This window comes from Macaca fascicularis, chromosome 10, assembly GCF_037993035.2.
Source record: "Macaca fascicularis isolate 582-1 chromosome 10, T2T-MFA8v1.1".
NCBI classification, from domain to species: domain Eukaryota; kingdom Metazoa; phylum Chordata; class Mammalia; order Primates; family Cercopithecidae; genus Macaca; species Macaca fascicularis.
The window spans coordinates 99,744,922-99,759,681 of NC_088384.1; the positions used below are offsets into that span (position 1 = coordinate 99,744,922).

Genomic DNA, 14,760 nt, shown 5'->3' on the forward strand with positions numbered 1-14,760 from the left:
AGGTAGAGGTTGCAGTGAGCTATGATCGCGAAACTGCACTCCAGCCTGGGCGATAGAGCAAGACCCTGCCTCTAAGAAAATAAACAACAAAAACTAAAGTCTATTAAGGAGGGTCTCTCGGAGGCAGGAGAGGAAGCAGGGAGAGGCACAGGTAGGGTGAGGGGCCGCTTTAGCGTGGGGCGGTAGGGACGCAGGAGTGGCTTGGATTAGCGTGGGGGATTCCGCCCTGGCGCTTTCCCTGGCTGGCTCTCCTATGCTCGCGCCTCATTCCCCTTGCTTGGTCTTCGCTATGTGGGCTACTCCTGGGCCGCCACGGACTGACACCTGAGCCAGGCCTCAGTCACATCACGGCCCGCTCCGTAACTCCGAAGTGGCGGCCGCTAGCCCGGTCCTGCAGCCGGCCCTGGAGGGTTTGGGCAGGTGCCGCCCCGCAGGCCCCGCCCCGCCGGCTCCGCCCCTCCCAAAGGCCCCTCCCCCGTCGCCCGCGCGCCAGGCCCGGGCGGCGCCTACGCGCTTGGCGGGAGATAGAAAAGTGCTTCAACCCGCGCCGGCAGCGGCTGCAGTTCCTGCGAGCTGGGAGCGCGGGACCTGCTGACACGCTGACGCCTCCTAGCGCGGCCCGGGGCCCGGAGCGACCGGAGCAGCCTGGGTCCTGACCCCGGCCCGGCTCCCGCTCCGGGCTCAGCCGGCGGGCGGGCGAGCGCGGCGCGGTCCGGGCCGGGGGGATGTCTCGGCGGACGCGCTGGTGAGACAAGTCGGGCGGGCAGAGGTCCCCTCCCCCTCCCTTTAATTCACCCCTCCCCCACCCAGCTCCCCCAGACCCTCCCCAGGCTCCCTCCAAGCTAGGGGTGTGTGTGTGTGTGTTGGGGGCGGGGTGTTTCCGCGGAAATGCTGCGTCCTGGGCCCTCTGAGGCAGGGGCGCGCGTAAAGCTGGGGGGCTCTTGGGAGTCCCTGCGGCTACCCGGGCCTGCTGGGCCTCGGAGCTGGGACGGGCGGGTCTCCTGGGACCCGGGCCAAGCCCTGCATGATGTCATTTTGTCTCCCGCCTAATTGCGGGATGGGGGTGGGCCGGCCGGTGTCAGCTGGCAGGGCCTTCGCCGGGGAGGAAGGCGACCCCTGGGAGCGAGAGGGAGTCACCAGAGTCCCAGCCAGCGGGAGGCCGAGCCTGGGAGGCACTTGTTCCAGCCTAGTTTTGGGTCAACTTGGTGGGTGGGCTTTGCTCCTCAACATTCCGGGGAGCACAGAGACCCCCAAGCCCTCTCCCCCGGACTGAGAAGGGTGCTGAGTTGGGGGCTCTTTTGTCTCTCCCACCTGGGTTCCGCGCCCCAGCTTGGTTCGGTTTGAGACCTCTCTTCCTGTTCCCACGAGGAGTTTTGGGCAGCTGGGGTTGAAGGTGCGGGGGAGAGAGTCCCTGGGGCAAAGGCAGGAACTGCGGTCTCCATTTTACTTATTTCCCCAAAGACTTAAGTGGCAGAGCCGAGCCCGGATCCCGGAGCCAGGTCTGTGGCTCCAGATTCCTCTCTTACACCTGTGCGCCTGGGGCCTCAGCTCCAGGCTTTTCAGCCTGCCTGGGAGACAGGACAGTGGGGTCCTGACCTCTACCCTGCCTGGATCCCTGCAGCTCAGATAACCTTCGGTCCCTCTTTTTTTTTTTTTGAGACGCGGTCTCCTTCTGTCGCCCAGGCTGGAGTGCAGTGGCGCGAGATCTTGGCTCTCACTGCAACCTCCTCCTAGGTTCAAGCGATTCTCCTGCCTCAGCCTCCCAGGTAGCTGGGACTACAGGCGTGTGCCACCACACCGGGCTAATTTCTTGTATTTTTGGTAGAAACAGGGTTTCACCATGTTAGCCAGGGTGGTCTCGATCTCCTGACCTTGTGTTCCGCCCGTTTCGGCCTCCCAAAGTGCTGGGATTACAGGCGTGAGCCACCGCGCCCAGCCAACCTTCGGTCCCTCTTTAGACGATAGCCTCATCTAAAGATGAAGCCTTCCATCCCTCTAGATTTTTGCCCTTTCAGGCTGAGGATAGGGATATGAGCACAGGGACTATGTTCCTCAGGCCCCATTTTCCCAGGGGCAGCACCACTGTCCAGGAAGTTTTTTGTTCGGGCACCTATCAGACCCTGCCCTGGTTTTTTTTTTTTTTTTCTTTGAGAGACAGGGTCTCGCTCTGCGGTCCAGGCTGGAGTGCTGTGGTGCAATCGTAGGTCACTGCAGCCTCGATCTCCCACCTCAGCCATCTGGGACTGCAGGCTGAGTAGCTGGGACTGCGGGCACGCGCTGCCACAACTGGCTAATTGTTTTGTTTATTTATTTAGGAGACAGACTCTCGCTCTGTCGCCCAGGCTGGAGGTCAGTGGCACAATCTTGGCTCACTGCAACCTCTGCCTCCTGGGTTCGAGGAATTCTGTCTCAGCCTCCCGAGTAGCTGGGACTATGGGTGAACGCGGCCATGCCTGGCTAATTTTTTGGATTTTTAGTAGAGACAGGTTTCACTATGTTGCTCAGGCAATCCGCCCACCTTGGCCTCAAAAGTGCTAGGATTAGTGCGGGTGGTGGGGGGGCGGTGGCCTGGCGTCGTGTCTCACCTCACTGTGTTACCCAGGCTGGTCTCGAACTCCTGGCTTCCAGGGATTCTCCTCCCTTGGTGTGAGCCACCTTGCCTGGCCCTATCCTGACTGTTCATTCCAGAAGTGACTGCCCCTAGACCACCCTCAGGTCCTCAGCTACTTCTCCCCTGAGGGGCTCAGTGGAGGAACCCCTCCCATGTGAAGGGTGGCAGCTCCACAGCCCTCAGCCCTTTTCCTGGCCATTTGCTGTAACTCTCCTCTGCCCTAGTGCCCCACTTCCCACTTTGTCTCTGACTCACCCCAGTCCTGGAGCAGAGCCCAGCACCTTGAAGGGTAAAAGGTAGGGTATGTTGGACCAAAATGTGGTTTCCACCACTAACTGGCCTCTGCTTTTTCAGCCGGGATTAGGATATGAGGACTTGCAGGTGTCTGGAGTTAGGAAGGTCCAGAACTTGGCAAGTGGCCTGACCCCTCTGAGCCTCAATTTCCGCATCTTTTAAGTGGGGATAATGAGAATGTGGGTGAAGTTGATGGCCAGCACATGTGGTAAAGTATATCAGCTCACAAATCTCCCAGCTGTCTGAGATGCTGACCCTATCTAACAGCATTGGAGGCTGGGTGTGGTGGCTTACGCCTGTAGTCCCAGCACTTTGGGAGGCCAAGAGTTCCAAGACCAGCTTGACCAACATGGTGAAACGCCTCATCTCTACCAAAAATACAAAAATTAGCCGGGTGTGGTGGTAGGTGCCTGTAATCACAGCTACTCAGGGGGCTGAGGCAGGAGAATTCGCTTGAATCCAGGAGGTGGAGGTTGCAGTGAGTCGAGATCATGCCACTGCACTCCAACCTGGGAACAAAGCGAGACTCTGTCTCAAAAAAAAAAAAATAAAAAATAAAAATAAACAGCATTGGAACATGAGGGAGTGTCCATGCAGATATCCTTTCATCCTTGAAAGAATATTTGCTGACCTTCTGTTAGAAGCCAGGCCTTCTTTGTGCTGGACGCTGGAGAAGCAAAGATGGTTTCTGTCACAAGCTGTCTGGGGTCAGTTGATTTTGAAGCCAGCTTCATTCTGTTATTAGTATCTTCTGGATTTTTGCCTTCTGTATTGCAATGGTGGAGGACCCATGAGCTGGGTCAGGAATGAATTCCAGATCCTTCTGTATTGCTGGCTGTAGACACTGTCCCTTTCCTGTTTCTGAAAATTTTTTTCTTTTGAAACTGGGTCTTGCCTGGCCTAAAACATTTAATTAGTATTTCTTATTGACTAATAGGCAGCAACTTTGCACATTTTTTCATTCATTTGTGTATTCAGTCAGTCCCTGGGCAAACATTTAAGACCTTTTGGTGATAAACCCTGGGATACCGAGGTGGAGCTGACCTTTGTAGATGATGTAGAGGAGAGAGGCAGTTGCAGTGTAAGGGCCTGAGACATGTGCTGTGGAAGTATAGGAGTGACTCTAGGAAGCAATGGTGAGCTCTGGAAAACAAGGAGAAGATAATGTGAAGAGCATAGTAAGCTGCCTTTTATTTGGTCACAAGACCGAGACTTGCCTTGTTTGGAAACCTGTAAGCTTTTTCCAGTTTGCAAATGTCTGACCTAGCAACTTACCTGACCAACGTGACTTGATGCAGGTCCTGTCGGGTGGAGTTGGGGAAAGATTACTAACTTTCCTCAAGCACCTGACATCTCTGGAGGTGGATCCTATATGATTTCCTTTTTTTTTTTTTTTTTTTTTTGAGACGGAGTCTTGCTCTGTCACCCAGGCTGGAGTGCAGTGGCCGGATCTCAGCTCACTGCAAGCTCCGCCTCCCGGGTTTACGCCATTCTCCTGCCTCAGCCTCCCGAGTAGCTGGGACTACAGGCGCCCGCCACCGCGCCCGGCTAGTTTTTTGTATTTTTAGTAGAGACGGGGTTTCACCGTGTTAGCCAGAATGGTCTCAATCTCCTGACCTCGTGATCCGCCCGCCTTGGCCTCCCAAAGTGCTGGGATTACAGGCTTGAGCCACCGCGCCCGGCCTTTTTTTTTTTTTTTTTTTTTTTTTTTTTTGAGACGGAGTCTCCCTCTGTTGCCCAGGCTGTAGTGCAGTGGCAGGGTCTCGACTCACTGCAACCTCTGCCTGCTGGGTTCAAGCAGTTCTCCTGCCTCAGCTTCCCGAGTAGCTGGGACTGCAGGTACACGCCACCATGCCCAGCTAATTTTTGTGTTTTTGTATTTTTTTTTTTTTTTTTTTTTTTTGAGGTGGAGTCTCGCTCTGTTGCCCAGGCTGGAGTATGGTAGCACGATCTCTGATCTCCACTCACTGTGACCTCTGCCTCCTGGGTTCAAGCAATTCTGCCTCAGCCTCTGAGTAGCTGGGATTACAGGCGCATGCCACCACACCCAGCCAATTTGTTTTGTATTTTTACAAAAAATTACAAAATTGTAATTTTGCCATGTTGGCCAGACTGGTCTCGAACCCCTGACCTTGTGATCCGCCTACCTTGGCCTCCCAAAGTACTGGGATTACAGACGTGAGCCACCGTGCCCGTTTTTTTGGGCTGATTTCCAGTTTTTTTTTTTTTTTTTGAGACGGAGTTTTGCTCTTGTTGCCCAGGCTAGAGTGCAATGACTCGATCTTGGCTCACCGCAACCTCCGCCACCCAGGTTCAAGTGATTCTCCTGCCTCAGCCTCCTGAGTAGCTGGGATTACAGGCATGCGCCACCACACCAATCTAATTTTGTGTTTTTAGTAGAGATGGGATTTCTCCATGTTGGTCAGGCTAGTCTTGAACTCCCAACCTCAGGTGATCTGCCTGCCTTGGCCTCCCAAAGTGCTGAGATTACAGGTGTGAGCCACTGTACGTGGCCCGATTTCCATTTTTGTAACTACTAAACTGGATAAATATGAGAATTTTTTGGAGCAACTGGGAAGATTGCCTGGTAGAGTAAAAACACTCAGAACTCAAAGCAGCTCGTACTGTTTTTTTTTTCCCCCCGCTACAGCCATGTTAGAAGATATTGTACACTGGGCCGGGCGTGGTGGCTTACGCCTGTAATCCCAGCACTTTGGGAGGCTGAGGCGGGTAGATCATGAGGTCAGGAGTTCAAGAGCAGCCTGACCAAGATGGTGAAACCCTGTCTTTGTTAAAATGCAAAAAAAAAATTAGCCTGGCGTGGTGGCAGGTGCCTGTAATCCCAAGCTACTCGGGAAGCTGAGGCAGAATTGCCTGAACCTGGGGGGAGGAGGTTGCAGTGAGCTGAGATGCCATTTCACTCTAGCCTGGGCGACAGAGTGAAACTCCCTCTCAAAAAAACAAAAAACAGGATACTGTACGCTGATATTTCTCTCCATTAAGCCTGTGTGTAGGCAAGGATTGAAAAGGGATTTGCAAAAATGGACGTAAGCTGGACACGGTGGTGCACACCTGTAATCCCAGTTACTTTGGAGGCTGAGGCAGGAGGATCGCTTGAGCCCAGGAATTCAAGACCAGTATGGGCAACATACTGAGACCCTGTCATTACAAAAAAAAAAAAAAAAAAAAATCCACACATGAAAAAACAACTTGGCCAGTCATGGTGGCTGAGGCCAGTAGTCTCAGCACTTTGGGAGGCCAAGATGGGAAGATTGCTTAAGTCCAGGAGTTCCAGATGAGCCCGGGCAACATAGTGAGATGTTTCTACAAAAAAATACAAAATAGCCAGGCATGGTGTCATGTGCTAGTAGTCCCAGGTACTTGGGAGGCTGAGGAGGGAGGATTGCTTGAGCCTAGGAGTTGGAGGCTGCATTAAGCTATGATTATGCCACTATATTCCAGTCTGAAAGACAGAGCCAGACTCTCCCTAAAAGAAGAAAAACAACAAATGGACATAATAAATTTAGAATTTTTTTCCCAAATAACTAATATCTCTTAAAATCCTGGTGCCTGATAACTTACTTCATCAACTTTATTCCTTAAAATATCCATGTGGGTTTGTTACTGAAAGGGAAAAGTGATAGTCTGATTTTAAACATAATATTCTTTTTTTTTTTTTTGAGACAGAGTCTTGCTCTGTCGCCCAGGCTGGAGTGCAGTGGCGCGATCTCGGCTCACTGCAAGCTCCGCCTCCCGGGTTCACGCCATTCTCCTGCCTCAGCCTCCCGAGTAGCTGGGACTACAGGCGCCCACAACCGCGCCCGGCTAATTTTTTTTGTATTTTTAGTAGAGACGGGGTTTCACCGTGGTCTCGATCTCCTGACCTTGTGATCCGCCCGCCTCGGCCTCCCAAAGTGCTGGGATTACAGGCGTGAGCCACCGCGCCCGGCTTAAACATAATATTCTTGGTGAAATCTTAACTTTCTTTTTCCTTTTTGCCTTTCTTTTTTTTTTTTTTTTTTTGAGACAGAGTCTTGCTTCGTTGCCCAGGCTGGGTGCAGTGGCGTGATCTTGGCTCACTGCAACCTTCACCTTCTGGATTGAAGCAATTCTCCTGCCTCAGCCTCCTGAGTAGCTGGGATTACAGGCATGCACCACTGTGCCCAGCTAACATTTGTATTTTTAGTAGAGATGGGGTTTCACCGTGTTTCATCAGGCTGGTCTTGAACTCCTGACCTCAAGCAGTCCACCCCACCTTAGCCTCCCAAAGTGCTGGGATTACAGGTTTGAGCCACTGTGCCTGACCTGTTTTTCTTACAGCTTTTGAAATCACTAGGGCATTCCTGAAGATTAAAAAGAAGAAAGTAGCTCTTAACCTATTTCATTAAAGAATTTAAAAAGCGGTGAGGTCAGATGTGGTGGCTCATGCCTCTAGTCCTAGCACTTTGGGAGGCTGAGGTGGGAGGATCGCTTGAGCCCAGGAGTCCAAAACCACCCTGGGCAATATGGTGAGACCCTGTCTCTACAAAAAGTACAAAAGTTAGCCGGACATGGTGGCATGCCCCTGTAGTCCCAGCTACTTAGGAGGCTGGGGCGGGGGGATCATTTGAGTCCAGGAGTTCAAGGCTGCAGTGAGCTGTGATCATGCCACACTGAATTCTAGCCCAGTGGCAGAGTGAGACCCTGTCTCAAAATAAAAATAAGTGAAGCAGAAGTGCCTATGTCTTAAAAAGAAGAAAAAGTAAAAGCTCTCTCCCCCAGACCTTTCCCTAGGGTGGGCTGGTTGCTGCCTACACGCTCTCCATTATGTAAAACATACGGACACACCATCCTTGACCTTTGGCCTGCTTTCCCCATAGCGAGGATCTGGATGAGCTGCACTACCAGGACACAGATTCAGATGTGCCGGAGCAGAGGGATAGCAAGTGCAAGGTCAAATGGACCCATGAGGAGGTGAGTCCATGGGGAGCAGAGGATTGATGGCAGCTGGGGGCTGTCCAGAGGAGCTGAGCCTGGAGTCCTGATGTCCCATCAGATGGGATGAAGAGGAGGAGTGGGTGAAGGAAGGGATGGGTCCTCTGATTGACCTCATGCTTCTACTCAGAGCATTCTGGGGGACTCTCAATTCTGAGGACTCAGCGGGTGGGAAGGGGATGTGTGTCCCAGACCTCAGGGCCCATTGTGTCTCCTGAGCAGCTGGCATGTTCTATGTCATGGACGTTGATTGTGCTTTTTGCCTTTTGAGTGCTAGGAGGTTCGGCCAAGTCTGTAACTCCCCCTTTCTTTCTTGTTTTCTTTTTTTGAGACGGAGTTTCGCTCTTGTCACCCAGGCTAGAGGGCAGTGGCGTAATCTTAGCTCACTGCAACCTCTGCCTCCCGGGTTCAAGCGATTGTCCTGCCTCAGCCTCCTGAGAAGGTATGATTACAGGTGTGAGCCACCACATCCAGCTATTTTTTTTTGAGACAGAGTCTTGCTCTGTCACCCAGGCTGGAGTGCAGTGGCATGATCTTGGCTCACTGCAACCTCTGCATCCTGGGTTCAAGCAATTCTCCTGCCTCAGCCTCCCGAGTAGCTGGGATTACGGGCATGTGCCACCACACCTCGCTAACTTTTTTTTGTATTTTTAGTAGATACGGGGTTTCACCATCCTGGCCAGGCTCGTGACCTCGTGATCTGCACCTCAACCTCCCAAAGTGCTGGGATTACAGGCGTGAGCCACTGTGCCCAGCCTTAATTTTTGTATTTTTAGTAGAGACGGAGTTTCACCTTGTTGGCCAGGCTAACGTTGAACTCCTGACCTCAGGTGATCCACCCGCCTCGGCCTCCCAAAGTGCTGGGATTACAGGTGTGAGCCACCGCACTGTGCCAACTCCCACTTTCTTTTTCTAAAAAAATGAACTGTATTGAACCTTCTGACATCAAGCCCTGAACTGGTTTCCTTCTAGCTCCGTCTTTTTATTTTCTAGTAAACGTGATGGAAATATAATTTATATGTAATCATATGCAATCAAATGCCCTGTTTTTTTTTCATTTTTGAGACAGGGTTTTTGCTCTGTTGCTCAGACTGGAGTGCCGTACTAGCATGGCTCACTGTAGCCTCAACTTTCTGGGCTCAAGCAATCCTCCCTCCTCAGCCTCCTGAGTAGCTGGGACCACAGACATGCGCCACCACGCCTGGCTAATTTTTGTATTTTTTGTAGAGATAGGGTCTTGCCATGTTGCCCAGGCTAGTCTCAAACTTTTAGGCTCAAGCAGTTCTCCCACCTCAGCCTTCCAAAGTGCTAGGATTATAGGTATGAGCTACTGTGCCTGGCCAAATGCCCCTCGTTATGGTGAACAGTTTGATCAGTTTTTTTTTTTTTTTTTTTTTTTTTTTTGAGATGGAGCCTCTGTCTCCCAGGCTGGAGTGCAATGGCGTGATCTCTGCTCGCTGCAACCTCCGCTTCCTGGGTTCAAGCAATTCTCTGGCCTGAGCCTCCCGAGTCGCTAGGATTACAGGCACCCGCCATCATGCCCAGCTAATTCTTGTATTTTTGTAGCAATGGGGTTTTACCATGTTAACCAGGCTAGTCTTGAATTCCTGACCTCAAGCAATGCACCCACCTTGGCCTCCCAAAGTGCTGGGATTACAGGTGTGAGCCACTGCGGCCAGCCAGTTTGATCACTTTTGACAAATGCACATACCAATGTAAGCTCCACCCTGATTATCCCAAGAAGTCCTTGTGGCCCTTTATGGTCAGGCTTCCCCAGCTCCAGGCAATTGCTGATTGATTTGTTTTGCCTGTTTTTTTGGGGGGGGTGTGTGTGTGTGTTAACTTTAGGTTCAGGGGTATATGTGCAGGTCTATTATATAGGTAAATTGCATGTCATGGGAGTTTGATGTACAGGTTATTTTGTTACCTGTAGGTAATAAGCATGGTACCCAATAGGTAGTTTTTTGTTTTTTTTTTTTTTTTTTAAGACAGTCTCTGTTGCCCAGGCTGGAGTGCAGTAGCGTGATCTCAGATCACTGCCACCTCCGCCTCCTGGGTTCAAGCGATTCTCCTACCTCAGCCTCTCAGGTAGCTGGGATTACAGGCACATGCCACCACACCTGGCAAATTTTTATATTTTTAGTAGGGACAGAGTTTCACCATGTTCACCAGGCTTGTCTTGAACTCCTGACCTCAGATGATCTTCCCACTTCAGACTCTTAAAGTGCTGGGATTACAGGCGTGAGCCACTGCACCCAGCCCCAATAGGTAGTTTTTTGATCCTCATCCTCCTCCCACCCTCCACCCTCAAGTAGGCCCTGGTGTCCTTGTTCCTTTCTTCGTGTCCATGTGTATTCAGTGTTTGGCTCTTACTTATAGGTGAGAATATGTGGTATTTGGTTTTCTCTTCCTGTGTTTGCTTAGGATAATGTGTTTTGCCTGTTCTTGAATCTTCTGTACATGAAATCGTACGGTTGCATTCTTTGCATCTGGCTTTTGTTCAGCATAGTGTTGGGTGATTCAGTAACTTGTCCTTTTCTATCACTGGATAGTATTCCGCTGTATGGGGGTATATATAGCACACAGCGTTTCACCTGTTGATGGATGTTTGGATCGTTTCCGGTTTTTGGCTATTGTGTATAGTGCTACCATGAAGATTCTTGCATAAGTCTTTTTGCAAATACATGTTTTCCTTTCTTTTGGGAAGATAGTTAGGTATGGTCATGAGGTAGGTGTTTGTTTAGTTTTACAGAAACTGCCTTTTTCTTAATTGATTGTACCGTTTTAGACTCCTACTGGCCTTTTTATTTTACCTTATTTGTTCTTAGTGTCTTCAGTTCTTCAGTGTTTTTTGTTTTGTTTTCAACCCATAGGTAACATCATAGATGTCCTTAATTTTAGGTTTGGGTTTTTTTTTTTTTTTTTTTGAGACAGGGTCTTGCTCTGTCGCCCAGGCTGGAGCTGGGACTACAGGCGCCTGCCACCACGCCCAGCTAATTTTTTGTATTTTTCGAAGAGACGGGGTTTCACCATGTTAGCCAGGATGGTCTCGATCTCCTGACCTCGTGGTCCGCCCGCCTCGCCCTCCCAAAGTGCTGGGATTACAGGTGTGAGCCACCATGCCCGGCCTGATTTTTTGTTTTTAAATAGAGAAGAGGGTCTTGCTATGTTGCCCAGGCTGGTCTCCTGGGCTCAAGCAATCTTCCTGCCTTGGCCTCCCAAAGTGTTGGGATTATAGGCAGGAGCCACCATCACTAGCTTGTTTTGTTTTTTCTAAAACTTGCTGTGTGAGTGGTAAAACCCTTTTTAATCATGAAAGATGTTTTTCCAGATGTGTGCTTAGCAAACCTTTTCTGCTCATCCTGTTGTGGACCAGGGACTATATTTGGCTCTTGTGGGTTTAGAAGAATAAACAAGGCCAAGTTTCTACCCCAGAGCAGCTTTCTCCCTGGGATGGAGAGATAAGACCGTGCGCAAGTCCCTGGAATGTGCTGTGGTCATCCGCGGCACCAGTAGGATCAGTGTCTGTTGGTGCTCATTGTTACAGCTCTGGGCACCTGATAATTGTAGGATGAGTGGATGGTGAGTACCTTTAGAAGGAGATATTACTGCTGCCTGACGAGGTTAAGGAAACTTATATGGAAAAAGTGACCTTCGAGCTAAGGATGAGGATTTGGAAATTTAATAGTGAGGGAAGACCTACAGTGTGCAAATGTTGGGTAAGTCAGATCAGAAAAGGGGCTGTAGGTGGAGAAAAGCCAGTACAGGAGGCCAGTTTGGTTGGAGGGAAGGGTCCTTGAAGGTGTGGAGAAGTGGTTGACGGAGACGAAAGAATACATTGGGGCTGATTCCTCGAGGGCCTTGAGTGTTAGGCTTAGAAGCTGTAGGATTGTTCAGCTCTCAATGCAAAGCCAGGTTAGCTTCGTTTTTGGTTTGTTTTTTCTAAGTCTGAACTGGACAAAGATGGAAGGTTTCTAATGCAGGAGTGATGTGAATGTAGCCGGGCTTCAGGGGAGCTCATCTGCTGTGTGGGGAATCGATAAGACAGATGGGTGGCCTGGCGCAGTGGCTCACGCCTATAATCCCAGCACTTTGGGAGGCTGAGGCAGGTGGATCACCTGAGGCTAGGAGTTCAAGACCAGCCTGGCCAACACGTCAGAGCCCTGTCTCTACTAAAAATACAGAAACTTAGCCGGATATGGTGGTGGGTGCCTGTAATCCCAGCAACTTGGGAGGCTGAGGCAGGAGAATCTGTTGAACCCAGGAGGCGGAAGTTGCAGTGAGCTGAGATCGCGCCATTGCACTCCAGCCTGGGCAACAAGAACAAAACTCTGTCTCAAAAAAAAAAAAAAAAAAAGAGATATAGAGCACAGGCTGGGGCTGAGAGACCAGTGCTGAGGGAGTGGGAGAGGGCGCTGTGCCAGGCAGGCAAGAGGTGGCTGTGGAGAGGGCAGTGTGGGGATGGAGCTGACCATGTCAGAGAGTCCCAGGGCAGGTGGAAAGAGTGTAAGTTTGGAAACGATAGTATCCAGGTCAGTTGTCAGGGAGGGTGGTGGTGCCAGAGATGGACTGGGGAACACGGGAGGAAGCAGGTGTGAGCCTGGCCAGGGCAGGGAGGGGGCATGGTTTGGGTAGGGAAGGGTGTCCTGGACTGGCCACAGGTGGACATGTGAGTGTAGGCCTGGGCTGGCTCACCCAGAGAATTTACGGTGACTTTGCCCAGCCTGTGCTGGTTCTGGCCGAGCTGTAGTTGAGGGCTTTGATTCCTGTGGTGAGCTGCATTGTGACCAATTTTTCTGTCTAGGAGCATGTATGCATATATACACATATAAATTTGTATGTGTGACAAAACCATCTCTCTTTAAATTTATCCCCTTTTTCCTCCCCCTTAAATCTACCCCTTAACCATCTTTAACTTTGTAGTTCAGTGGTGTTAAGTATTTTCAGATTGTTTTGCAAAAGATCTCTAAAACTTTTTCATCTTTGAAATTGGAAATGAGGCTGAGTTTGGTGGTTTATGCCTTTAAACCAAGCACTGTGGGAGGCCGAAGCAGGAGGATTGCCTGAGTCCGGGAGTCCTAGACCAGCTGGGGAAACATAGCAAGGCCCTGTCATTAAAAACAAAACAAAAAAAAATACCCACCAACTTGGTGGGTCATGGTGGCTCAGGCCTGTAATCCCAGCACTTTGGGAGCCCGAGGGAGGAGATTGCTTGAGGCAGTCTAGACCAGCCTGAGGAATATGCAAGATCCTGTCTCTCCAAAAAAAAACCCAGAAATTAGCCAGGCATGGTGGTGTGTGTCTGTGGTCCCACCTACTTGGGAGGCTGAGGTGGAAGGATCACTTAAGCCCATGAGGTTGAGGATGCGGTGGGCTCTGTTTGCACCACTGCACTCTAGCTTGGGTGACCAAGCGAGACCCTGTCTTTAAAAAAAAAGACGGAAAACTGAAACTAATTAAACATGAATTCACTCTCCTCCCACCCTCCAGCCCTTGGCAGCTATTTTTCTACTCTGTTTCTGTGATTTTGACTATTTAATTTATTTATTTTATTTTTTCAAGACAGAGTCTTGCTCTGTCGCCCAGGCTGCAGTGCAATGGCGTGATCTCTGCTCACTGCAACCTCCACTTCCCGGGTTCAAGCGATTCTCCTGCTACAGCCTCCCGAGTAGCTGGGATTACAGGCGCCTGCCACCAGGCCAGGCTAATTTTTGTGTTTTTAGTAGAAACGAGCTTTCACCATGTTGGCCAGGCTGGTCTCAAACTCCTGACCTCAGGTGATCCACCTGCCTCGGCCTTCCAAAGTGTTGGGATTAAAGGCCTGAGCCACGGCACCCGGCCTGATTTTGACTATTTTAGATGCTTCGTGTGAGTGGAATCCTGAGTATTTGCCGTGTCTGGCTATTTGACTTAGCAGTGTCCTCAGCTTTCATCCATGCTGTAGCATGCGTCAGAATTCCCTTGACTGAGTAATACCCATTGTTTATATGCATGACATTTTCTTTCTTTTGTCTTTTGTCTGAGACGGAGTCTCACTCTTGATTTGTTGCCCAGGCTGGAGTGCAGTGGCATGATCTTGGCTCACTGCAACCTCCGCCTCCTGGGTTGAAGCAATTCTTCTGCCTCAGCCTCCCGAGTAGCTGGGATTACAGGCTCCTGCCACCACACCCGGCTAATTTTTGTATTTTTAATAGAGATGGGGTTTCGCCATATTGGCTAGGCTGGTCTCGAACTTCTGACCTCATGATCTACCTGCCTTGGCTTCCCAAAGTGCTGGGATTACAGGTGTGTGCCACCATGCCTGGCTTGACATTTTCTTTATATATTAATCGATTTAACTGAGGAAAATTTTATATACAATTAACTACAACCATTTGTAGTACAACTGAATGGAACCACCAGCACAGCTGGGCTATAGAACATTTCCATTGTCCCCAAGACATTTCTTGCCCCCCTTTGCTATTCATCCCTCTCCACCACTGGCCTCAGACAACCACTTTTTGTCCCTGTAGCTTAGTTTACATTTTCTCGAATTTCATATGCATGGAATCATACGGTGTGTACCCTTTTGTGTCTGGCTTCTTTCACGCATCATAGTGACACTGAGATTCATATTATCGCATGAATTGGTAGTTCATTTTGGGAGGCTATTTTGATAGATACTAGCCTGTCTTCTAACTACTCTTGTTTTTGCCCAGGCCTCCTGCTTCTAGTGCTAAATCACTGTCACCTCTGGCCTGAGTGCCGTAATGACTTCCTTACATCCGCTCTGCTCCCTTCCAGTCCCTTTCCCACCCTGTAGCAGGCAAAGAGAACTTTATAAAAAGCAGGTTTGACTGTGACCACCCACTGTTCAAACACATCAGTGGTTTTGCATGATA

The 14,760-nt window shown here is 50.3% G+C and overlaps 1 protein-coding gene across 3 annotated transcripts in view; it reads left to right on the plus strand.

Moving 5' to 3' along the window:
* The first annotated feature begins 555 nt into the window (after nucleotides 1-555).
* Nucleotides 556-14,760, plus strand: part of MYBL2 (MYB proto-oncogene like 2) — a 52,971-nt gene continuing 38,766 nt past the window's right edge. For all 3 annotated transcript variants that reach the window (XM_005569048.5, XM_074005387.1, XM_005569049.5), the window contains exons 1-2: nucleotides 556-745; nucleotides 7,765-7,858. In XM_005569048.5, coding sequence (XP_005569105.1) covers nucleotides 726-745; nucleotides 7,765-7,858 — 114 coding nt within the window. In that variant the 5' untranslated portion in view covers nucleotides 556-725. The remainder of the gene's footprint in view (nucleotides 746-7,764; nucleotides 7,859-14,760) is intronic.